The sequence below is a fragment of the Heterodontus francisci genome, chromosome 17 (genome assembly GCF_036365525.1).
Source record: "Heterodontus francisci isolate sHetFra1 chromosome 17, sHetFra1.hap1, whole genome shotgun sequence".
Taxonomy (NCBI): domain Eukaryota; kingdom Metazoa; phylum Chordata; class Chondrichthyes; order Heterodontiformes; family Heterodontidae; genus Heterodontus; species Heterodontus francisci.
Genome location: NC_090387.1, coordinates 96,914,097 through 96,941,093, shown reverse-complemented (window position 1 = coordinate 96,941,093; position 26,997 = coordinate 96,914,097). Strand labels below are relative to the sequence as shown.

General features: G+C 45.7%; 1 protein-coding gene across 5 annotated transcripts in view; it reads right to left on the bottom strand.

Moving 5' to 3' along the window:
• Positions 1-3,625: 3,625 nt before the first annotated feature.
• LOC137379127 (adhesion G protein-coupled receptor G3-like) overlaps positions 3,626-26,997 on the bottom strand; it is a 269,576-nt gene continuing 246,204 nt past the window's right edge. For all 5 annotated transcript variants that reach the window (XM_068049842.1, XM_068049843.1, XM_068049845.1 and 2 more), the window contains exons 11-14: positions 25,839-26,110; positions 18,464-18,548; positions 16,811-17,094; positions 3,626-3,713 (exon numbers count right to left, since the gene is read on the bottom strand). In XM_068049842.1, coding sequence (XP_067905943.1) covers positions 3,634-3,713; positions 16,811-17,094; positions 18,464-18,548; positions 25,839-26,110 — 721 coding nt within the window. In that variant the 3' untranslated portion in view covers positions 3,626-3,633. The remainder of the gene's footprint in view (positions 3,714-16,810; positions 17,095-18,463; positions 18,549-25,838; positions 26,111-26,997) is intronic.

Here is a 26,997-nt window from a genome sequence, read left to right as displayed (position 1 = left end):
GGCAAGTGGAGAGTATTCCATCACACTCCTGACTTGTGCCTGTAGATAGTGGCCGGCCTTGGGGAGTCAAGAGGTGAGTTACTCGCCTCAGGATTCCCAGCCTCTGACCTGCTCTTGTAGCCACAGTATTTATATGGCTACTCCAGTTCAGTTTCTGGTCGATGGGAACCCCCAGGATGTTGATAGTGGAGGATTCAGCGATGGTAATGCCATTGAATGTCAAAGGGAGATGGTTAGATTCTTTCTTGATTGAGATGGTCATTACCTGGCACTTGTGTGACATGAACACAACGTGCCACTTATCAGCTCAAGCCTGATTATTGTTTAGGTCTTGCTAAATGCGAGCACAGATTGCTTCAGCATCTGAGGAGTCGTGAATGGTGCTGAACATTGTGCAATTTTCAGCCAACAGCCCTACTTCTGACCTTATGATGTAAGGAAAGTCATTGATGAAGCAGCTGAAGATGGTTCGGTCTGGGACACTACCCTGAGGAACTCCTGCAGCGATGTCCTGGAGCTCAGATTATTGACCTCCAACAACCACAACCATCTTCCTTTGTTCTCGGTATGACTCCAACCAGTGGAGACTTTTCCCCCTGATTCCCATTGACCTCAGTCTTGTTAGGGTTCCTTGATGCCATACTCGGTCAAATGCTGCCTTGATGTCAAGGGCGGTCACTCTCACCTCACCTCTTGAGTTTAGCTCTTTTGTCCATGTTTGAACCAAGGCTGTAATGAGGTCAGGAGCTGAGTGGCCCTGGCGGAAACCAAACTGAGCGTCACTGAGCAGGTTTTTGCGAAGCAAGTGCCGCTTGACAGCACTGTCGACGACCTCTTCCATCACTTTACTGATGATTGAGAGTAGATTGATGGGGCGGTAATTGGTCGGTTTGAACTTGTCCTGCTTTTTGTGTACAGGACATACCTGGACAATTTTCCACATTGCAGGGTAGATGCCAGTGTTGTAGCTGTACTGGAACAGCTTGGCTAGGGGCGCGGCAAGTTCTGGAGCACAGGTCTTCAGTACTATTGCCGGAATATTGTCAGGGCCCATAGCTTTTGCAGTATCCAGTGCCTTCAGTCGTTTCTTGATATCATGTGGAGTGAATCGAATTGGCTGAAGTCTGGCATCTGTGATGCTGGGGACTTCAGGAGTAGGCCGAGATGGATCATTCACGTGGTCCTTTGATGAAAATGGATGCAAATGCTTCTGTCGCATCTGTTGCACTGATGTGCTGGGCTCCCCCATCAAGAGGATGGGGATATTTGTGGAGCCACCTCCTCCAGTTAGTAGTTTAATTGTCCACCACCATTCACGACTGGATGTGGCAGGACTGCAGAGCTTAGATCTGATCTGTTGATTATGGGATCGCTTAGCTCTGTCTATCGCATGCTTCTTTCACTGTTTGGTACGCAAGTAGTCTTGGGTTGTAGCTTCACCAGGTTGACGTCTCATTTTGAGGCATGCCTGGTGGTGCTCCTGGCATGCCCTCCTGCACTCTTCATTGAACCAGGGTTGGTCCCCAGCTTGATGATAATGGTAGATTGTGGGATATGCCGGGCTATGAGGTTACAGATTGTGGTTGAATACAATTCTGCTGATGCTGATTGTCCACAGCGTCTCATGGATGCTCAGCTTTGAGCTGCTAGATTTGCTTTAGATCTATCCCAATTTAACACAATGATAGTGCCACACAACATGATGGAGGGTGTCCAGAGTGTGAAGACAGCACTTGTTTTCACAATGCCTGTGCAGTGGTCACTTCTATCATGGACAGATTCATCTCTGACAGGCCGGTAAGTACAAGGTCATGTGGAGTTTTACATCATGTTTGTTCTCTCACCACCTATTGGAGGCCCAGTTTGGCCGATATGTCCTTCTGGACTCAACCAGCTCAGTCAGCAGTGGTGCTACTGAGCCACTCTTGGTGATGGACATTGAAGTCCCCTCACCCTCAGTGCTTCATCCAAGTGCTGTTTAACATGGAGGAGTACTGACTCATCAGCTGAGGGGGGCAGTAGGTGGTAATCAGCAGGAGGTTTCCTTACCCATGTTTGACATGATGCCATGAGACTTCATGGGGTCTGGAATAAAAGTTGAGGACTCCCAAGGGCACCCCCTCCCGACTGTCTACCACTGTGCCGCCACCTCTACTGGGTCTGTCCTGCCGGTGGGACAGGACATACTCGGGGACGGTGATGAGTCTGGGACATTGTTTGTAAGGTATGGTTCGGTGAGTATGATTAGTCTGTGGGACAGCTCTCCAAATCTTAGCACAAGTCCCCAGGTATTTCTGAGGAGGACTTTGCAGCATTTACTGGGCAATGTACAGTTCAAAGCAAAAAAAAAATCAAAGTTTTGTGGAAATAACGGCAATGGTGAAAATATCGAAAATTCTGATCAAACATCTAAATACAACCAAATGACAACTTCACAGTTTGGTGTTGGGACACATATTTCACTCCATTGTCAATCCCTGTAATAAACTTAACACATCAAAGTCACACAACACTATAAAGTTAGAGAGATTCAGCTCATCAGTACATAAGCTCTAATTCATCTGTATTTTAATAGCAAACATGAGTGCTGATGCAGTGAGCATACTGTGCGCAGCACGGAAAAATGATAACAGGAACATCATCAAACAAAATTTGACAGCATGGTCAAAGAGGCAGATTCAAGTAGGGGTTTTAAAAATCAGAGAAGGAGAATGGCTTGGGAAGTGAATTGCAGAGGTTAGTATGTTTTTTTTTAAATTGGGGCTGTTAAGATGAATCCAGTAGTCTTTCTAATTGGAGAATTCCTAAGTAACAAAAATCTAACAAATTCTGCTGCACTGAAATCGCCCCAAGAGGACGACATGATAGTTAAAGGCAGAGTCTGTGTTGGGATAATTTGGTGATTCCTGCAAACTGCAGATGTGAAAACACACACACATACACAAAAACACAAACGCACAAAAACACACACACACACATACACAAAAACACAAACGCACACACACACAAAAACACAAACGCACAAAAACACACACACACACACAAAAACACACAAAAACACAACTCACATACACACACACAGAAAAACACATGCACATACACACACACACACATACACACACACACACACACACACAAAAACACAACTCACATACACACACAGAAAAACACACACACACACAAAAACACAACTCACATACACACACACAGAAAAACACACACACACACACAAAAACACAACTCACATACACGCACACAGAAAAACACACACACACACACACACACACACATACACAAAAACACAACTCACATACACACACACAGAAAAACACACACACATACACATACACACACATACACACACCACACACACACATACACTCTCATACATACACACACATATACATCTCTCAGAAACACAAATCATTTCCTCGAAATTTGAAAGCTGATAAATATTGGAAAATTGGAGAAAACCAATCCAGTCTAAATAATAAGTTGATAGTTAACTTGTAAACTCATTACATACAATTTCTTTAAATTGATTTGCCAATGGCGTTAAGTATCAGGGGAACTTCTTTTGCAAGCAGGTCTCTGTAGCTCTCAATGTTAACATCACTGGTCTGTAACCTTCTCCTATGACGTGGAGGAGTTTTTCACATCAGCCTTCCTGGCGACTGTGATCAGGGCAAGTTGGCGCAGGAACAGAAAGAGACCTTGTGACAAAAACAAAAAAATCAAGAGATTTCAACATGATCTTTCTACCAATTTCAATTTCAACTGTTTCATATTAACCGTTTTTCGTGTTATTTCTCTCCTGGTGACTTTTAGTTATGGTCCACAAAACACAGGAAGGTTAGAGCTAGGAAATGGAATTTCTTTCCAGGCCTGGCAACAACTATTAAGGGCATGCGTTAGATACAAAATAAATTTCTCTCTACACTGTCCCCGTCAAACACTCCCAGGACAGGTACAGCATGGCATTGGCTGGGCAATTTGGAGCACATCCTGCCTGCAATCAGGGGGAGCAGCTGCACCTGTGCTGCTGCAACTGCAGAGTGGAGAGAGGAGTCTGGAGTAACTGGAGAGAGGTGAATGCAGTAATGGAGAGAGGAGACTGCAGAGTGGAGTGAAACCATCAAGAAAGGCTGCAATTGTTTTGGAGAGGTGGGTGGCAGAGCACCTAAGTTTGGATTGTTTGGGGGAGGGAGAAGAAGCCGGAAGACTCAGGGGTGGGGCTGCCAAATCCAGTAGGGGGCCCCTGTATTTGTATTGGTGCTTGCACACAGGGAGCTCCCTCCTCACCACAACTGCCTGCTCGGGACAGCTGGAGTTGCCCGGGTGAAGACTTTCTTGTTAAAATCAGAAGAGGAGAGTACCGGGCGGCTCCAGCCATCCCGGGCGAAGAAGCCTCCCCCAACTGGAAGACAACAAATAGTTTTGGACGAATTGTTATAAAGGTGTTCCAACTGGCAGTTGGAACAAACATCCTTTTCAGCCCTCCTCTCCCTCCCTCCACTCAGTCATCTATCCTCCCCTTTTCCTTTACCTTCCTAACCCTATCCTCCTCTACTCCCACACCACTTTGTTTAAAGTTTGTTTTTTTTTGTTTCAACTGTGTAAATTTGCTTTGTTTCTTGGGGGTGGACGTGGCTCTTAGACCCCATGGCAAGCCCTCCTTCGCTGGTGGCAGGGCCCTCCCGTACATATGCTGCCGTGGCTACTGCAGCTGCACCTGTTGCCCCGTCACCTTTTGCACTAATGACATCTAAGCATGGGGCCAAGAGCTACATCCACCCAAACATGACGATGGAGGCATGTGTGAAAGTAATGGCCGAGGTTGTCGGCCCTTCAGCCATTGTTGCAACCTCTAAAATGTACGGGAAGGCAGTGTTATTCCTGAAGACCGAGCGGGCTGTGTCCCTGGCCCTGAACAAGGGGCTCACCGTGGGCGGGATCTTTCTGCCAGTGGATCCCCTGATCATTTTATCGAATGTCCTGCCCTTCATTCTTGGTGAGCTCCTCCTTCCCCACCTGCACCATCTGGGGGAAGTAAAGACGGGGTTCACCCCAGTCCCGCTCGGTCTTCCAGAGAACAGCCTCCGGCATGTGTACTCCTTCCGCCACCAGCTATTCATGCAGCTGGCGCGGGACGAGGTCACAGAGGGCCATATCAATGTAAAGTTCCAGGGGACGGCCTACCGCGTCTTCTGGACCTTGGACGGGGATTGGTGCCATGTCTGAAAAGGGGTGGGGCATGTTCGTAAGAACTGCCCCAACCTCGCGGCTGACAATTCCACCTCGGCAGCCCAAAATGGTGCCGCTGCACCTCCTCCCACCCCTTCTACACCTCCACCAGATACCATTCAGTCAGTGCCAGAGGCTACGGATTTCATGGCCTCCAGCGGGGAGAGGAGTGCCCGTCCACGTGGAAGGAAGGTGTGGAGGAAAAATAAACATCGAGAGGCACGTCCCCTGGACAGCGTGTCACAACCCAAGCCTGAGCTCAGCCCAAGGCCCGCTCCCGGGAAATCCACCTGCCCCAGGGCTGGGCTCAGGCCCAGGGTAACCAGGCAAAAGGTGGGTGCGGAGGCAGAGGCCCCTGATGACATGGAGGTCTCTGACCCACCGTGCCCCTCCCAAAATAAGATAAGGAGACGTCCCTCCTCTGAAGAAGGCCCTGAACCACAGGGTCCATCTCCTGGCATGGGTTCTCAGGCTCCCCCTGCCACCAGCATGACCAGGGCCTCAAGCCCTGGGCAGGAACCCTCCACCCCTCGGAACGGAGGTGGGGGAGATGCCCCTGTGATCTTGTCAACTCCTGAGGTGGGGAACCCGCCCTTGGTAGGGGAATCTGTGGACCCCATGGGAGAAATCATTCCTTTGGCATTTGGGTCGGGTGTCCTGGGTAAGGGGCCTGTGACGGTCCGCCCTCCCAACAGCCTGATGCTCCTGCCCGGGATGTACCCGACCCAGAGGCCAATCTGTGTAACTTCCTGTCTGCTGGTCCTGTGGGCGCTGACGGGACGGGACATGGCCTCCTCTCTCCAACACCGATCCCGGCTCCAGCTGGATTTGCAGAGTCGGGCACTTCCGTCTCCCCTGGACCACTCATTGGCCTGGGGACAGAGGTGGAGGAGGGTCCTGAACCGCTGGCGCCCACAGGCTCCAGTTCCATTCCAGAACCCAGAGAGGACTACTCCGCCATCGATCCTGGGGGGGTGGGATCGTGACGGAGGCGGGACCAGCTGGCGTGGCCGGGACGTCCGCCCTACAGTGTGTGATGGGTGTGTCGGCCACTGGCGGTGACGATCCAGAGGAGCATGGGGACTTAGTGTGGGGCACGAAGGACGATCTTGATTCCATCGGCAGTGGAGTGGAGTCCCTCGTGCCTCCCACTGAGTCTCCTCTCATCCCCACGGCGGAACTCCGGGATTTCCTCGCGGCTTGCAGGGGTTGCCGCAATAAAGTTCAGCTGGCCCTTGGACGTTGGTCGAGTCTGGCGCTAATCATCCAGTTCGTCCATGCTGCCCTAAAGAAAACGGGCGCGGGCGCGGGCAAGGGCGTGAAACTGGTTGAGAGATGCACTTCCGCTCCCTCCTCACAATGAGGTGTTGGTGATGGGTTTTAAGTACCTTTGACATGAAGATAACCATAGCCAGCCACAACATCAACGGCAGCTGGGGATCTCACCGCAGATTTCACAATCTCTCAGTCCTCAGGGAAGGGAGTTACGCGGTGAGCTTTCTGCAGGAAACCCACACCGTTCCGGGAGATGAAGACACCTGGCTCCTGGAGTGGCAGGGTGGGGTCTACATGAGTCACCTCGCCTATTTCTAATGGGGTGGCTATCTTGTTGGCCCCTTCTTTTCAGCTGGAGCTCTTGGGGGTCGAGGAGCTAGTACCAGGCCACTTGCTCCACCTCACCGTTCACCTGGGTAGCGTGCCGCTCCACTTTGTGAACATGTACGCACACAGACCCGGTGCATTGCAAGCGCGCTTCTTTGAAGAAGTTTCCGCTCTCTTGAACTCCATCGATAGCAGCGAGTGCATCATCCTCGGGGGGGATTTTAATTGTATCCTCAAGGTGGGGGATCGCTCCGGTCCCCAGTGTGGCCAAGCATCGGTGGAACTGATCAGTTCCCTCAACTTGGTGGACATCTGGTAGAATCTCCAACCCAACTCCAGCGCCTTCACGTGGAAGTCTGGAGGAGGAGGGTCCCGAATCGACCACTTCTACTTTTCACACGCATATGTCTCCCGCATCTCGGCGGCCTCCATGTGGTTAGTGCCGTGCTCGGACTACCACCTGGTGTGGGTGGAGTTCACTCTGCTCTGCACGCGGGCGGGGTCCGCGTACTGGCACTTTAACAACTGGCTGCTGGAGGACGAGTGATTCTGGGACTCATTCCGTTGAATCTGGGCCGACTGGAGAATGAAGCTCTTTGAGGCTATGGTGGGATGTGGGCAAGACTCACATCCGCGTCTTCTGTCAGGAGTACACGGAGGGGTCGACCAGGAGGCGGGAAGCCGAGATCGGGTGCCTAGAGAGGGAGGTGCTCGACTTGAAGTCCCACCTCAGGTCATGCCGTCGTGGACCCGGCCCTGTGGCAGGCGGACAAAGAGAAGAAGGGCGCGCTGAGGGACCTGCAGCTCATAGAGTCCTGAGGCACGTACTTGAGGTCGCGGATCCAGATCCCGGAAGATTTGGACCGCGTCTCACCCTTCTTCTACTCGCTGGAAAAATGGCGGGGGGTCCGTAAGCAGCTTGTCGAGCTGCTGGCCGACGACGGATCCTCCATCACAGATCCAGAGGGAATGGGCCTCCTGGTCCGTACTTATTACAGTGCGTTGTTCTCCCTGGATCCGTCCAGTGAGGATGCACGCAGAGTTTTGTGGGAGGACCTGCCGCAGGTCAGCCTGGAGGGCGCCGAAAGATTGGAGGCTCCGCTCACGTTGGTGGAGCTGACTGGCACCCTCCACCAACTTTCGAGGGGCAAATCCCCAGGGCTGGACAGGCTGACCATGGAGTTCCTCAGGGTGTTCTGGGACGTCCTGGGGGATAATTACTCACGGGTCCTTGGGGAAAGCCTGGTGACCAGGGAGATGCCCCTCTTGTGGCGCAGGGTGGTCATCGTCCTGCTGCCGAAGAGGGGCGATCTCCACCTGCTTAAAAACTGGTGTCCAGTCTCTCTCCTCAGTACGGATTATAAGATCTTTGACCAGGCTATGTCTACCCGCCTGGGCTCCGTGCTGGCCCACATGATGCACCCTGACCAGTCCTACACGGTCCCAGGCCGGTTCATCCAGGACAACATCCACCTGGTCCGGGACCTGATCCATCTTTTCCAGAGGACTGGTCCGTCGGTCACCTTTCTCTCCCTCGATCAGGAGAAGGCACTCAACAGGGTGGATCACGAATACCATTTCGGGATTCTGCGCGCTTTCAGATTCGGGCCGCATTTTGTGGCCCTGGTCCAATTTTTATATGCCACCGCAGAGTGTCTGGTCAAAGTTAACAGGTTCTTGACGGCGCCCCTTTGCTTTGGGAGAGGAGTGCGTCAGGGATGCCCCATGTCCGGCCAACTGTATCCCATCTGCGTGGAGCCCTTCCTATGTCTGCTTTGCAGGAGGTTGACGGGATTGGCTCTGCGCGAGCCAGCCATGCGGGTCGTCCTCTCGACTTATGTCTATGACATGCTCCTCGCAGTCACAGATGCCGTTGACTTGCGGAGGATGCGCGACTGCCAGCAGACCTTTTCTGCCGCATCCTCCGCGAGGATCAATTGGGAGAGATGTTCCGGTCTCCTGGTGGGTCAGTGGTGGATAGAGTCCCTGCCTGGTAGTTAACACCTTTTGCGTGGAGCTTCACGCACCTCCTCTATCTGGGAGTCCACCTCAGCCCCACTGAGGAAGCCTGGCCGGCAAACTGGCAGGAGTTAGAGGCGAAAGTCACCAATCGGCTGGGGCGCTGGACAGGACTGCTCCGAGTGTTTTCCTACAGGGGCCGAGCACTGGTCAGAAACCAGCTGATGGCCTCGATGCTGTGGTACCGGTTGGTCACTTTGGTCCCGCCCCCTGCAGTCGCAACCAAGATCCAGAAGAAACTCGTCGATTTCTTCTGGGGCAAGAAGAAACACTGGTTCTCTGCTGCGGTCCTGCTTCTCCTGATCGAGGAGGGCGGCCAGTCGCTGGTGTGCGTCCGCACCCAGGCTGCGACTCTCCGCCTTCGGACCCTGCAGAGATACCTGTACGTCGAGCGTCCTCCCAGATGGTGTGCGCTGCCGACGTATTTTTTCCGCCAGTGTCACTGCCTTCAAGACGACACGCAGCTCCCAGTGGAGACCATTAGCCGCGCCTCTCTGAGGGAGTTGCCTGTCTTTTACCGGGACCTATTCCGAGTCTCAAACATGGTCGCCTCCAGTCAGGGCGCTCCCCCGCCGGTGGAGGAGAGTGCCTTGGTTGTCTGGATGGCCGACTCTGGGGACGAACCGGTGGGCGGAGGAGTAGCCGAAGACCCCGGGACGCACCTCACTGCGAGTGACGAAGGGGCTGTGGAGTGCGGAGCGCTTCCAGCCAAGCTGACCATAGCTTGGCCAAAACTGCTCGTCGGACCCGGGCCACGAAACCACCTCTGGAGCCGCTCCTGCACAACCCGAGCCACCTCTCAGAAATGCCCCCCCTGCTATTCCTGTATGGGCTGATCCTGCACATCTCCGCTTCCTCGCCCAGCCAGAAAAGCCCTGGCGGTCCGTGCCGCCATCTGGCGGCAAGGGGAAACCCCGGGGGAGGTCTCTCTACATGGGAGTCCTCCCCTTTTACATCAGGGATCTGGGGTGGAGAATGTTGCACAGGGCAGTCTCATACAATCGACTTTTAAGTAGGCTCACTGACTCCCAGGCTGCCTGGAATTTCTGCGGCCTGGACAAGTCCGTGTTTCACGTTTATATGGAGTGTGCAAGGTTGCAGTCCCTGTTTGAGTATTTAAAGGGGCTGGTCCTCAAGTTCTGGCTGCACTGCAGCCCCACACTCCTGATCTTTAGGCACCCGGTGCAGAGAGGCATGGGCCGGGAGGAGGATCTCCTCGTCGGTCTGCTCCGGGGCCTAGCCAAGGTGGCAATTCACAGGTCCAGGCTGCGAGCCGTTAGGGGGGTGTCCATCTGTCCTGATTGCCTGATTCCGCGGTTACGTTCACGCCGGGTGTCCCTGGAGAAGGAGCATGCGGTGTCCGCCGGTACACTTGAGGCCTTCTGTGAATGGTGGGCACCGCAGGGACTGTAGTGCATAATTGACACCAAGAATTTTAATTTGAGTTTTGTTTTATTTATCTGTTTTAATAAAATGTATATAAGGGGAGCCTGAGGAATAAAGGCCCCCTTGACATAAAATACATAAAAGAGGCCTGGGGTATAAAGGCTTCCAAAAAAAAAACGGGGTTAGATACAGTGTAAAGCTCCCTCTACACTGTCCCCATCAAATACTCCCAGGACTTGTACAACACAGGATTAGAAAAAGAAAATAAAAAGGTTAGATATCGAGTGAAGGTTCAAGGTTACAAAGTTAAGTGAAAAAATATGCAGCTACAAGCCAATCTCACAAATCTGCCCACACTGCAGAATACCTGGAATCCTCTCTAACTAATTTGCAGGGGGTGGGGCACCAAGATCAAGAATTAGAGAGAAGAAACAAGGTGCTCAGGGGATTGGGAGAGACATGCAGCTTTAGAATAAAGACTAATCCAGAAATAGGAGGAATCAGACACATGGCAAAAGCAAGGAGGCCTCAGATGTTTTTGGAATACATGTACAATAACTGCCGGAGAGTGACAAATACGATTGGGGATGTTCCATCTGAAAAGCTAGATGGTGAAGGACTTGAGTCAAGCTTTACTCAGTCTTCCATCGATTTACAGAGTGAAACGTTGAATGCTTACATCTCCTAACTTAACCATATCCCAGTTTCAGTAAGTATCGCTTTACACATGCTCAAGTGAAGCCCCAGTTAATGCCCTCCACCTGCATATAACTAAACACAATTGATATACTAACAGGACAGCTGCAGGCAGAAGTCATAACAATAGATAAATTGTCCAGTGGCAATAACAGTGGCTCAAACAAGGGAAAGAATTGGAACTTAATATTCCTGATTTCAAGGTATTCAGGCAAGACATAGGAGGAATAAAATAAGATAGGATGGCAATACTAATCAAAGATACTGCTACTGCACTGGAAAGCGATGTTGTACTGAGGGTTCAAATACAGAATCGATTTGATTAGAATTAAAGCACAATATAGCAGCTTCTACACTTCTGAGTATATACTATAGGAGATCAAATAGCTGGAAGGAGATAGAGGAACAAATTTGCAGGCAAATTGCCGAAAGATGCAAAATAATGGTGAGTGATGATAATGGGGACTTCAGTTATCCCAATAGAGACAGGAAAAGAACAATGAAAAGGACGAAAAAGGTGTGGAGGAATCCTGAAATGTGTGCAAGAGAACTTTCTTGATCAGTGTGTTTGCAGCCCAATTGGAAGGAAGCAGTGCTGGATTGAGTTCTGGCCAATTGGAAGGAAGCAGTACTGGATCGAGTTCTGGCCAATTGGAAGGAAGCAATGCTGAACCGAATTCCGGCCAATTGGAAGGAAGCAGTGCTGGACCGAGTTCTGGCCAATTGGAAGGAAGCAGTGCTGGACCGAGTTCTGGTCAAGTGGAAGGAAGCAGGACTGGATCAAATTCTGACCAATTGGAAGGAAGCAGTGCTGGATCAAGTTCTGACCAATTGGAAGGAAGCAGTGCTGGATCAAGTTCTGACCAATTGGAAGGAAGCAGTGCTGGACCGAGTTCTGGTCAAGTGGAAGGAAGCAGGACTGGATCAAATTCTGACCAATTGGAAGGAAGCAGTGCTGGATCAAGTTCTGACCAATTGGAAGGAAGCAGTGCTGGATCAAGTTCTGACCAATTGGAAGGAAGCAGTGCTGGACCGAGTTCTGGCCAATTGGAAGGAAGCAGTGCTGGATCAAATTCTGACCAATTGGAAGGAAGCAGTGCTGGACCGAGTTCTGGCCAATTGGAAGGAAGCAGTGCTGGATCAAGTTCTGACCAATTGGAAGGAAGCAGTGCTGGACCGAGTTCTGGCCAATTGGAAGGAAGCAGTGCTGGATCAAATTCTGACCAATTGGAAGGAAGCAGTGCTGGACCGAGTTCTGGCCAATTGGAAGGAAGCAGTGCTGGATCAAGTTCTGACCAATTGGAAGGAAGCAGTGCTGGACCGAGTTCTGGCCAATTGGAAGGAAGCAATGCTGGATAGAGTTCTGGGGAATGACATGGGGCAAGTTGAAAATGTATCAGTTGGGGAGAATTTGGGGACCAAATATCATAATATCAACAGGTTTAGAATAGTTCTGAAAAAGGATAAGGAACAATCAAATGTGGAAATATTCAACTAAAGAACAGCTGATTTCAGTGAATTGAAAGGGATCTGGCCCAGCTGGATTGGAATCAAAGACTGGCAAGTAGTAGAGTAAATGAACAAAAGAAGGGCTTCAAAGAGGAGATAGTTTAGGTAATGAGTTGACACATTTCCATGATGTGGTAAGGAAGGGCATCCAAAGCTAGAGCTACCTGGGTGACTAAGGATATAGTCAGTGAAATGAAACAGAATAAAATGATAAACATTGGGTTGATAAGTTAGGACAGAACCAAGCTGAATCTAAAAAGTACGGGTTGAACTGAAAAAGGAAATGAGAGAGGCAAAGAGTGGGTATGAGCATAGATTAGCAGGGTACAGAAAACAGATTACTAAATTATTTCATAAACATATAAATAATAAAAGGATAGGCAAAAGAAGGGTGGGGCAAATTAGGGACCCAAAAGGGGATATTCTTATGGATGCAGAGGGCTTGTCTGACGTACTAAATCTACCTGCCTTTTCTAAAGAGGATGCTGCCAATGCCACAGTAAAGGGGAAGGGAGTCGAGAAATCTGACAGGATTATGATAGGTACAGAGGAGGTACTTAAAAGGTTGACAGCACTCAAAGTAGAAAAATCACCTGGTTCAAATGGGTTTATCCTAGATTGCTGAAGGAAGTAGGGATGGAAATATTAGAGGATCTGTCCATCATCACCCAATCCTTCTTCAATATGGGAGTGGTAACAGAGGATGCAAATAATCACACCCCTGTTCAAAAAAAAAAGGGAAAGGGATAAACAAGGTAACGCAACGGTGTGGAAACTTTTAGGAGCAAATAATCCAGGACAAAATTAATTGCCGCTTGGAAAATTTAGGGTTAATAAATGAAAGACAGCATGGGCTTGTTAAAGGTAGATCATTTTTGACTGATGAAGGGTCGCAGACCTGAAACATAAACTCTGTTTCTCTCTCCACAGTTGCTGCTTTTGAGTTAAGCATTTTCTGTTCTCATTTCATTTTTAACTAACTTGTTGATTAAGTTTATTGATGAGGCAACAGAGAAGGTTGGTGATGCTAATGTGATTGATGTTGTGTCTTTGGACTTACAAAAGGCATTTGATAAAGTGCCACATCATAGACTTGTTAGCAAAATTGAAGCCCATGGATAAAAGAGGCAGTGTGCATACAAAATTGGCTAAAGGATATTAAACAGAAAGTAGTAGTGAATGTTTTTTTCTCAGACTGGAAGGAATGTCCTCCAGGGGTCAATATTAGGACTAGTGTTCATTTTGATAAATATTAATGACCTGAACCTCTGTTTAGAGGGCATGTTTTCAAAATTTGCAGGCGACACAAAACTCAGAAATGTAATGGACACTGAAGAGGATAGTAACAGACTTAAGGAGGACACAGACTGGTGAAATAGGCTGGCACATGGGAGATGAAATCTAATGCAGAGAAGTATGAAGTGATTAATTTTGGTAGGAAGATTGAAGAGAGAAAATATAAAATAAAGGATACAATTGTAAAGTGGGTGCAGGAACTGAGGGATCTTAGGAATCTTTGAAGGTGGGAAGACAAGAGAAGGCTGTTATAAAAGCATATGGAATTCTATACATAATAAATGGGCATAGAGCACGAAAGCAAGGAAGTTATGCTGAAAACACTGGTTAAGCTCCAGATGGAGTATTGTGTCTCATTCTGGGCACCATACTTTAGGAAGGATGTGAAGGCATAAGAGAGGGTGCATACGATTTGTGAGAACGGTGCCAGGGATGAGGAACTTCGGTTATGTGGAGGGACTGAGGAAACTAGAGGCGCTCACTTCAGACCAGGGAAGGTTAAATGAAGAACTGATAGATGTGTTCAAAATGTTGAAGGGTTTTGATCGAGTAAATAAGGAGAAACTGTTTTCAGTGGTAGTAGGGTCAGTAACCAGAGGACCCAGATTTAAGGTGACTCGCAAAAGAACCAAAGGCGACAGGAGGGAAAAAAAATCACTTCCTGAATGTTTGTGGAAGCAGATTCAATTGTAACTTTCAAAATGAAATTGCATAAATACTTGAAAAGAAAAAGAAATGCTGAGCTGAGGGGAAAGAGCAGGGGGAGTGGGACTAGATTAACAATTCTTTCAAATAGCTAGCACAAGCACAATGGGATGAATGGCCTCCTTCTGTTCTGTATCATTCTATAACTCTATGAGATTCTCCATTACTTTAAAATGTTCCAGATAGAAACAAATATATTGAAAATGAACATCATTAAAATTCAATATCTATGGCACTAGTCATAATTTATCAGACTTCCTTAGACTCGGGGGTGATGCCAAAGGACTGGAGAATTGCAAACATTACACCCTTGATCAAAAAGGATGTAAAGAAAAGCCCAGCAACTACAGACCAATCAGTTTAACTTTGGTGGGGAAAATTCCAGAAAGAATAATTCAGAACAAAATCATTAGTCAATGGACAAATGCGGGTTAATTAAGGAAAGCCAGCATGGATTTGTTAAGTGAAAATCATGTTTAATTAACTTGCTGGAGTTTTTTTGAAGAAGTAACAGAGAGGGTTCATGAGGGCAATGCTGTTGTGTACATCAACTTTCAAAAGGCATTTGATACAGTGCCACACAACAGATTTGTGAGCAAACGTGTAGCTCATAAAATAAAAAGGAGGGTAACAACATGGATATGAAATTGGCTGAGTGACAAAAAACAAAGAGTACAAAGAGTAGTGGTTAATGGATGTTTTTCGGGCTGGAGGAAGGTTTGTCGTGGAGTTCCCCGGGGATCAGTATTGGGACCTTTGCTTTTCCTGATATATATTAATGACCGAGACCTTGGTGTACAGAACACAATTTCAAAGTTTGCAGATGATACAAAACCTGGAAGCATTGTGAACTGTGAGGAGGATTGTGCAGAACTTCAAAAGGACATAGACAAGTTGGTGGAATGAGCAGACAGGTGGCAGATGAATTTCAATGCAGAGAAATGTGAAGTGATTCATTTTGGTAGGAAGAACATGGAGAGACAATATAAAATAAATGGTACAATTCTAAAGGGGGTGCAGGAGCAGAGAGACCTGGGTGTATGTGTGTATAAGACGTTGAAGGTGGCAGGACAGGTTGAGAGAGCAGTTAATAAGGCATGCAGTATTCTGGGCTTTATTAATAGGGGCATAGAGTACAAGAGCAAGGAAGTTATATTGAACTTGTATAAGACATTAGCTCAGCCTCAGCTGGAGTATTGTGTCCAGTTCTGGGCACCACACTTTAGCAAAGACATGAGGGCATTGGAGAGAGTCCAGAAAAGACTCATGAGAATGGTCCCAGGGATGAGGAATTTCAGTTATGAAGATAGATTGGAGAAGTTAGGACTGTTTTCCTTGGAGAAGAGAAGGCTGAGAGGTGATTTGATAGTGGTATTCAAAATCATGGAGAGTAGATAGAGAGAAACTAGTCCCACTCGTGAAAGGATCAAGAACGAGAGGGCACAGATTTAATGTAATTGGTAAAAGAAGCAAAAGTGACATGAGGAAAAACTTTTACGCAGCGAGTGGTTAAGGTCTAAACGCGCTGCCTGAGAACGTGGTGGAGGCAGGTTCAATTGAAGCATTCAAAAGGGAATTAGACAGTTATATGAAAAGGAAGAATGTGCAGAATTACAGGGAGAAGGCAGAGTGACACTAGGTGAAATGCTTTTTCGAAGAGTCGGTGCAGACATGATGGGCCAAATGGCTTCCTTCTGTGCTGTAACAATTCTGTGATTCTGTGATTCTATGATGAGAAAATCAGCTGACCTCTGTTACTTGCTGGGTGCAGGAGCTGACTGACACAGGACAGAAAGATTCCAGGTTCCAGACTTGGTCTCTACTCTGTTAGCCCACCTCACCCAGGACAGCAAGTAGCCTTAACATCCTTGGGTAAGTAAGTAAAAATCAGCCAATGTTCCTGCTTTGATCCCTGGTGATGGCATGTGTGTTGGTGTGAATGTGTACATCACATGTATATGCATTTATGTGGAAGTGGAGTGTGGCCATGATTGTGCATGGTGGAACATCTGTTTGCCCTCACACAGGAGCAATATGGGAATGGGTGGGCTATGGGAGAGAGACAGTGCCTTTGGAACCAGAATTCAGCAATAGTCAGAGACTAGAAGAAGAATGTTTTGAGAACTTTGATACTGGATGCAGAGAAGTGAGGAACAAAATTGGGGATAACCTACTCCCAGCCTTATTATTGGCTATGATCTATTTCCTTCATCTCCTTTATTAAACAGGTATTACCCAATAGCTGTCAGACAGAGATATACAACAAAGGGTCAGTGGAATGAATGTTTCAGTCAATTGTATACAATCAGAATTTAGGTATCAATTTTTGTTGGAGCAGTGCATTGAGACTGACCTTGCAGAGAGTTGAGGAGGGTGAACAGGTAGAGCATAATGATACGTTGATGCCCGAAGGAGAGGAATCCCAGACCGTACGTCAGACCGAGGAGACAGTTGAGACTCAGTACCGAGAACACTGACTTCCAGTTGCTTCCCTGACCACTTTGTGTGAGCTCAGCTCTCTTCATCGCTATGATCTTCACAGACACAATGATCACCATAATTGTGTTACCAAGAAACACCACAGAGAAGATACCCACGTTGGTCACATAATAGACAATGTCACTTGTCACCCAACAGCTGTCAAACAGAGATATACAACAAAGAGTGAGTAGAATGAATGTTTCAGTCAATTGTATACAATCAGAAGTCTGGTATCAATTTTTGGAGCAGTGCTTTTAGTGAGCATTCACCCGAAGTTATGCACTGGAATAAATAATTCATACCTGGAGTACTCCTGTATCGGAAGTGTGGAGGCACCAACAAGGCACACAATGGTGTCAGAGGTGAGTTATGACAAACTATTCTGTAACTGAGTCAATATGGTGTGAGATTTTTTCCAGGCACCCTTGTCTGCAGGACATAGCCTTGCAAAATTGGACCTATTGTCCCTGTTTCACACCCAAGAAATGGATAAAACAAGGTCCAGTTCACCCCCATGGGTGCTAAAATCTATCTCATAAATCCCTTCTGTCCATTACTTGTGTCACCTTCAGCTCAATGGGTAGCATTCCTTCTGAGTCAGAAGGATGTGTGTTTAAGTCTTATTCCAGAGCCTTGAGCACTTAGTGCAGACTGGCACTCCCAGTGAAGTATCAAGGGAGTGATGCACATTCAGAGATGCCGTCTTTTGGATGAAGGGTTAAAGCAAGGCCTGCAAGTCAGGTGGATAAAAAGAACCAATATCAGGACCCCAAGATGATCAGAGATTTTGTCTGCTGTCCTAACCAACATTGTTGCTTCAAACAATATCAGCAGGAACAGACTAACTCATTGCTGGATATGGGATCTTGCAGAAACTGCTGTGTTTCCATTATGACATGATGGCACTTCAAAAATAATCCACTTTATAATGTTCTGAGGTCATGACAAGATGCTGAATAAATCTCTGTTGAATTGTGGAATGATAAGTGGGAGATGGTTGTGTAGTGATAATGTCATTGGGCTAGTAATCCAGAGGCCAAGGCTAATTCTTTGGGACAGTGGTTCAAATCCCACCAATGGCAGCTGGTGGAATTTAAAGTTAATTAATAAATTCAATCAATTAATAAAAAATCTGGAATTGAACGCTACTTTTAGTTATGGTGCCATGAAACAATCATCAATTGTCGTAAAAACCCACATGGTTTTTTTAATACCTTTCGGGAAGCAAATCTGCCGTCCTTACCTGGTCTGGCTTACATGTGACTCCAGACCCACAGCAATGTGGTTGACCCCTAACTGCCCTCTGAAATGGCCCAGCAAGCCATTCAGTTGTCAAGGGTAATTAACAATGGGCAACAAACGCTGATCTTGTCAGCGACACCCACATCTCATGAAAGAATAAAACAAATGTCGATACTGGACAGCCCATTCACGTTGTCAGGACTATAACTCACACACCAATGAAAAAAATCTACTGCAGTGTTACTGAAAGAAAGATCCCACCTCTGGATTTCTCAACACTTACAAAGTGGAGCTGATACCAGTCGTGTAGTTACCATATGCCTCCTGGTTGGCTCCATAAGAAATGCAGACTATCAAAGCTGGAATGCCTGCCAATAAATATAAAACAGGCATTGTGACTGAAACCCAGAGAAATCATACATCTGGCTCACATTACAGTAACCGGACATTCACAGGTCTCCTGCAGTGATAACAAATAAGAATATGGCACTTAGAACATAGAACATTACAGCGCAGTACAGGCCCTTCGGCCCTCGATGTTGCGCCAACCTGTGAAACCATCTAACCTACACTATTCCATTTTCATCCATATGTCTATCCAATGACCACTTAAATGCCCTTAAAGTTGGCGAGTCTATAGAACATATATTTTATATCATGCTCCAAGAGGGCCTGCTCAAAACAACTGGCAGAAAATGGCATTCACAGATCCCTATCTCTCTTTTATAACATTGAGGATAATTCAACAGAGTGCGTGCCCACTATAAAAAAATGTTGCAACCATATGACTGACTTCCTCTGTGAGCTTGCAGCATTCCCATTGACAGGAGAGATTGCAGTTGCTGGCATATTGCATGTTAACATAGTTCGGTGATGTAAGAATGTGGGTTAGGAGGGTATTTCACAGAAAAAGATTTTAAAAACTAAAGCTTTGACTGGAATTAGCTTTTTCAAAATAAACTGCTTTTGGCTCTGCAAATCAACTGGTTCTCGGTGGAAACTGACTGATGGCTGTTTTTGCAAGTTAAGAACTCTTGTCTTCCAGGTCCATAGGGGCACCATTAACTGTAGAAGCAGAAACAGTTTCTGTATAAGGCTAAAAGACAGATAAAAGGGAGGCCCAAGCCCTTTGCCTGGATACAGACATCCCATTCCTATGATTGGATGGATTTCTTCACAGTTTCAGAGTCTGGGGTATATCCTGGAGGGCAAGGGTGGGTCTCTCATTTATCATTAAATGAAAATCATTACTGTTGCCAATATGGAGAGCACGGTGAAATATTGAACACTGTGTAGGTAATGTCTCTGAGTCAGAAAGGTGTAGGAACTAAAGGGTTAATAGCTGCCATGTTTAATCTGTGCAAGTTGTGGCCTAATACAATTCACATGAGGTGCTATGTTTTAAAGTAGAATGATTTCAAGTGATCTTGCGGTGATGCTCAGGAATAGCTATCCTTTGTATATGTAGCAATGTATTAGATTCGAATGGAGTTGTGGGCCTTGTGTTTGGAATCATGATGTTATGTGAAATGTATATTTGTATGCTGTGTTGGAGCGATGGTGGAAGAAGGTGCTTACTATAACAACAATAGCAGAAATGGCTTTGCTATGAGACAGAATGTCTTGATAACTGTGCTTCTGCATTGCAATTAAGACAGACTCAGAGTCACAATAAGTGATAGCCTTGTAGGCCTCATGAGGATGGAAATGCAAGGAAAGTTGTTTGAAAACCATTCATGACTGCAATGTTAATGGGGATAACAAGCATTCCCCATTGTGTGACAATGACGTGGGCCATTAAGCTATCTGCAAAGACAATGTATGGAAGGTGAGGTCATACCTGACCAATCGAAAGGGTTAAGAAATGTAAGCTAATAAGGAATGAGGAAATCCTCAGAGGTGGGAATAAATGAAAGGTGCTGAGAGACATCAGCGAGCACTGATTTGGAGAAGAGGCCATCCTGCATCAACAGAACAACTCAAGATAGAAGACTGTGCCACAACTGCTTGGGAAGCAAGAACTGAGGACACTCTGCACTCTGCTGTATAACTTCTGCCAGTGGTTAGAACCATAGAAAAGTTATGGCACAGAAAAAGGCCATTCAGCCCATCATGTCAGTGCCGGCTGAAAAATCTAACCGCCCAATCTAATCCCACCTTCCAGCACCTGATCCACAGCCTTGCAGGTTACAGCACTTCAGGTGCATGTCCAGGTACCTTTTAAATGAGTTGAGGGTCTCTGCCTCCTTCACTGATCCAGGCAGTGAATTCCAGACACCCACTACCCCCGGGTGAAAAGTTTTTCTTCATGTCTCCTCTAATCCTTCTACCAATCACCTTAAATCTGTGCCTCCTGGTAATTGACCCCTCTGCTCGGGGAAACAGGTCCTTCCTGTCTATTCTATCCAGGCCTCTCATAATTTTTTTTTTTATTTAGAGATACAGCACTGAAACAGGCCCTTCGGCCCACCGAGTCTGTGCCGACCGTCAACCACCCATTTATACTAATCCTATATTCCTACTCTCAATTAAGTCACCATTCAGCCTCCTCTGTCCTAAGGAAAACAACCCTAGCCAATCCAATTTTTCATCATAGCTGCAATTTTCAAGCCTTGGCAAAATTCTTGTAAATCTCCTCTGTCCTCTCTCCAGAGCAATTCTGTCCTTCCTGTAATGTGGTGACCAGAACTGTATGCGATACTCCAGCTGTGGCACAGTGGTTAGCACCGCAGCCTCACAGCTCCAGCGACCCGGGTTCAATTCTGGGTACTGCCTGTGTGGAATTTGCAAGTTCTCCCTGTGTCTGCGTGGGTTTTCTCCGGGTGCTCCGGTTTCCTCCCACATGCCAAAGACTTGCAGGTTGATAGGTAAATTGGCCATTATAAATTGCCCCGAGTATAGGTAGGTGGTAGGGAAATATATAGGGACAGGTGAGGATGTGATAGGAATATGGAATTAGTGTAGGATTAGTATAAATGGGTGGTTGATAGACGGCACAGACTCGGTGGGCCGAAGGGCCTGTTTCAGTGCTGTATCTCTAAATAAATAAAAATAACCAGCCTTTTATACAGTTCCAGCATTACATCCCTGCTTTTATGTTCGATACCTTGGCCAATACAGGAAAGCATTCCATTGGCCTTCTTCACCACTTTTCCTACCTGTCCTGCCACCTTCAGGGACCTTGGACATGCACTCCAAAGTCTCTACCCCTCTCAATATCCTCCCATTTATTGTGTATTCCCTTGCTTTGTTTGCCCTCCCCAAATGCATGACCTCACATTTCTCCGGATTGAATTCTATTTGCCGATTCTCCACCCCTCAACCAAACCATCGATATCATTCTGGAGTCTACCGCTATCCTCTTCACTATCAAATACACAGCCAATTTATGTGTTACCTGCAAATTTCCCAATCTTGCCTTACACATTTAAATCCAAATCATTAATATATACCACAAACAGCAAAGAATACAACACTGAGCCCTGCGGAACACCAGTGGAAACCGTTTTCCATTCGTAAAAACAACTGTCGACTATTAACCTTTGTTTCCTGTCACTGAACCAATTCTGGGTCCAACTCATCACATTCCCCTGTATCCCATGGGCTTTTACTTTTCTGACCAGTCTGCCATGTGGGACCTTGTCAAATGCCTTACTAAACTCCTGTAAACAACATTCACTGCACTACCCTCATCAATCTTCCTTGTTACTTCCTCAAAAGATTCAATTAACTTCGTAAGACATGACCTTTCCTTAACAATTCCATGCTGACTATCCCTGATTAATCCATGCCTTTTTAAGTGACAGTTTATCTTATATCCCAGAATTGATTCTAATAATTTGCCCACCATCGAGGTCAGACTGACCAGCCTATAATTATTTGGTTTATCCCTATCACTCTTTTTGAACAATGGTACAATGTTTGCAGACCTCCAATCGTCTGGTATCTCGCCTGTATCTAGTAAGATTTGAAGATGATCCTCAGAGCATCCATTACTTCCTGCCTGGCTTCCTCCAACAACCTGGGATGCAATCCATCCGGCCCAGGCAATTTATCCACTTTCAAGGATATCAGACCCTCTAGTACTTCCTCTCTCTAATTAGCATGTCATTAGATACTAATCGTATCTAATATTTCACACTACTCCTCTTTAACTACAATGTCTGCATTATCCCTCTCCCTGTGAAGACAGAGACCAAGTACTCACGAAGAACCCTGCCCACATCTTCTGCATCCACACATGTTACCTTGTACATCTCTGATAGGCCTTACCCTTTCCTTAGTTGGTTAGGTATTGCTTGGATATTCTTGCTGTGCTTAATAAACTCTCTATCTTGATTTAAGAATACCAGAGGTCTGTACCTTGTGGGTCAAAGACTAGTCATGGTCCCAATCAAACACACAAAAATCTTACTTGGTCATGGGTTCAAGTCCTACTCCAGAGGATAAATTCATTTAATCCATATTAGGTTTTAACCTAATTCTTTTCTAACCGTTGCCAGTTCTGATGAAAGGTCGCTGACCTGAAACGTTAACTCTGTTTCTCTCTCCACAGATGCTGCCTGACCTGCTGAGTAATTCCAGAACTTTCTGTTATTATTCTAATCTGCCCTTCCCTTCCAATGTCCCTGTCTGCACTTTTGTCTCCAAAATCCATGCCCATTTTCCCTGCAACTGCATGTTTGTTCCCCTCCAATCAGGTTTTTGCTTCTGCTACAGTAGGAAATGACCCTTATCAAAGTCACAAATGCCATCTCCTGTGACAAAGGTAAACTATCCATGCTCATCCTTTATAACCTGTCAGCAGCCTTTGATGTGGTTGACCTTGCCATCTTCTTCCAACACCTCTCCACCATTGCCCAGCTGGGATGAACTGTCTTCAGTTCTACTCAAGTCTATCAAGTCAAAGCCAGAGAATCACCTGCATTGGCTGTTCTTCCCATTCTCACAGCATTAGTACTGGTGCCCGCAAGGATCTATCCTTGGTCCCCTCCTATTTCTCATGAACATGCTGCCCCTCGGCAACATCACAATATCAGCTTCCACCTGTACGCTGACTACACAGACTCTGTTGCACTTGTGAATGACTATAGGTATAATAGGCTTGATTGAGTAGAATTTGGAAATAGTGTATTATGCCTTTAGAATTAAAGATTGAATAAATGATTCGTTTTTAGAGCTCACTGAAATTCCCCTTTAAGATGCTAGAGATAAACATTTCAAGGTCTCTATCAGAATAGAATTTATGTTACCGGGGGTCTCTGTTCGAATAGAATTGCTGTTACCAGGGACTTGGGAGATAAACACACACATTGAAATATCCTGTGTGACCTCAGTAAGAGGTAGCAATAAAACTTAATTGGTTTATGGGGTAGTTGTTCAGACAGGTCAGCTCTGGAGGTTACTAGGATATCATGGAAAGGGTAATTAACAATAAATGGAATGTACTCACAGGAACAAGAGAGGTCAGGTAAACACAATTATGAACATTTTGACCAGACAAAAGCTCACAAACTTCAAATTCCAGTAAAACATTAAATTAAAGATATAGATTTTAAAGGGGAACACAGAAGGTCACATCGAATGCAAAAGTCCTATGACATCTTTGAAATAGTATAAAAATACAAGGTTATGAAGCAAAGACTTAGGAGTATTGAATCCTCAAACAACACTCCTCATCCCATGCCTTATTCGGGGATTTAAGGTACAAGTTTACTTTAAATTTTGATGGATATTCTAAGATAATTTTGCTGTAACATTAGCAAGGTTAAACCTTTGGATTCTAAGTTAGAAATAAGAATATGTGTTATATCTCTCAGTAATATTTGATATTGTGATATACTTATCCACTTAAGAAGTTTATTGCATGTTCAATTCTTTAATAAATATCTAAAAGTTCATAAATCGTGTCATGTAATATTCTGTATACAACTCCAAGAACCCCCTCTCTGTGTCTCTTCAAGTGGACAGATACGTATTGAAGAGAATTTCCCAGACCCTTATAATATCTGGGATAATTATGACAGCCATAATATTAGAAGTTAGCTATCCGAAAGATGGTAATATTCTCTGTTGGTTTTCTTTCTTTGAGGGAAAGCTAGTTCAATTCTTTGGACCCAATTAAGTCTCTGAGAATTTGTCTGGTTTGAACTTGATTAAAGGAGATTTGTGGGGATGTGCTCCTGATTTGGTTTAGTCCCTACAAGGGGTTAAAGTCATAAATCACTTCACACTCTCTCTACCCCTCCACTCTCTCTACATCTGCTTGTCTGACATCCAGTACTGGATGAGCAGAAAATTCCTCCAATTAAATATTGGGAAAAAGAAAGCTATTTTCTTTTCTCCCAAGTACAAACTCTCTTCCCTTTCCACCAATTCCATCTCTCTCCCTGGCAACTGTCTGAGACTAAACCAGGCTGTTCACAACCTTGGCATCATATTCGATCCTGAGCTGAGCTTCTGACCACTAAGGCTGCGTATTTCCACCTCTGCAATATCACCTGACTTAACCCATCTGCTACTCAAACCCTCATCCATTTCTTTGTAACTTCTAGACTTGATTATTCCAATTCTCAACCCCCATAATCTGCCCTCCATAAATTTGAGTTAATCTAAAACTCTGCTGGCCATATCTTAACCCCCCGTACCAAGTCCCATCTGTGCTTGCTGACCTACATTGGTTCCCAGTTAAGCAACTCCTCAATTTGAAAATTATTATCCTGTTTTCAAATCCTTTCATTGCCTCACCCCTTCCTATCTCTCTAATTTTTTCCAGTCCTGCAATCTTCCAATATTTCTGCACTCTTCAACTGCTGCCTCTTTTGTATTCCCTATTTCAATCTTGCCACCATTGGTGGCTGTCCCTTCAGCTGTCTAGGCCCCAAATTCTGGAATTCCCTCCCAATGTCGCTCTCGTCCTTTAAGATGCTCTTTAAAAATGACCTTTTAAACCAAGTTTTTAATCATCTTTCCTAATATCTCCTTATTGTGAATCTTTGTTTAATGCCTCTCCTGTGAATTGCTTGGGATGTTTTTCTATATTAGAGACACTATAATAAATGCAAGTTGTTGTTTTAGAGGCCATTAACACTGCTGTTTGAACATAGGAAGAGCAGGGGGTCATTCAGACCCTTGAGTGCATTCTGCCACTTGATTAGGTCATGACCATTCTGTATCTTAACTCTATCCACCTGTCCTTGCTCCTTATCCCTGAATACCTTTGCCGACCAAAAAGCTATCAATTTCAGTTTTGAAATTTTCAACTGACCCTCAGCTTCAACAGCTGTTTGGGGGACACAGTTCCAAATTTCCACTACACTTCTGTGTGAACAAGTGCTTACTGAAATCACCCCTGAATGGACCCTTGTTCTGGAGTCTCCCACCAGAAGACATCGTTTCTCTCTGTCTACCCTATCAATTCCTTAAATCATCTTCAACACCTTAATTCGGAAATGCAGATGATGGTGTTGTGTGGATTGATTGCATTCCAAGTAAGGACATTAACATTAGCCAGGTTAGAGCACTCGAGTCTTTGTTTATGTCACTCCCTCCACCAGGTAATCTTGTGTGACAGATGAACAGATCACACCTTAAAGCAGTTAAAAACAAATAGAGGAAGAGATATAGGAGAAACACATACGAGAACACTTTCCACTTACCCCAAGCAATGAGGCATGCCTTAAGCAAGTACCACTTGATGTCAGTGTTGAACACTTTAACTATCAGCAGGTAGAGATGAAATCCTTCAATCCCCATCCATCCAAAAAGGGACAACACAAAATAGTGCAAACTGATGGCAAGAACGACACAAAGGGAGCTGATGTATAACTGAGCCAGGTACAGATTGAGCAGAAAGGTTATGTCCATCAGCAGTAGAGCAATGCAGAGATTAATGTGGATTTTACTGGAAAAATCTTTTGCCGTCTTCTTGCTATAAGGAAAAATCCAGGTTAGTACCAACTTGCTTAAAAACAATAAGATAATCAAACCATTCTAATGCCCTATCACAAGTCAGTGAGAATTAAATATTATACTTCTATCTTTTCAATTTTCATCATGCATTTGGCTAAAGTTGGTATTGAACATGAGGGTTGGGTTTCCATGCTAACCATTGATGGACTGCCAATGTCATCTGTGTGCGACAGGGCTCAGTATTGGATTGTTTGGTGGGTTGACAGATAGGATTGCAGTGCTATCACATTGTCGCTACAGTAACCTCTCATTACAACACAGATTTTTGGCAGTGATGAGAATTAATATTGGTGGGAATAGATAGAGAGAGGTGTATCTGTGGTAATAACATCATACTGCCATAGGAACAGGAGAAGGCCATTCAACCCCTTGAGCCATTCAATTAGATCATGGCTGATCTATACTTCAAATCCATTTACCCACCTTGGCTCACTATCCAGTGATTCACTTACCCAACAAAAAAAAATTGATCTGGCTTGAAAGTTCCAACTGAATCTCAGCATCCACAGCCTTTTGGGGCAGAGAATTCTAGATTTCTACTACTCTGCGAAAAAGTGCTTCCTGATTTCACTGCCAAATGTCCTACCTCCAATTTTAATATAATATCCCCTTATTCTCCTTATCCATCTCATCAAATCCTTTCAACATTAAAAAACATTAATCAAATTCTCCCTAAATCAAAAAAGGGTATAAAGATAAACCCAGCAACTGCAGGCGAGTCAGTTTAACCTCGTTGGTGGGAAATCTTTTAGATATGATAATTTGGGAAAAAATTAATAGTCACTTGGACAAATGTGGATTAATTAAGGAAAGGCAGCATGGATTTGTTAAGGGCAAATCGTGTTT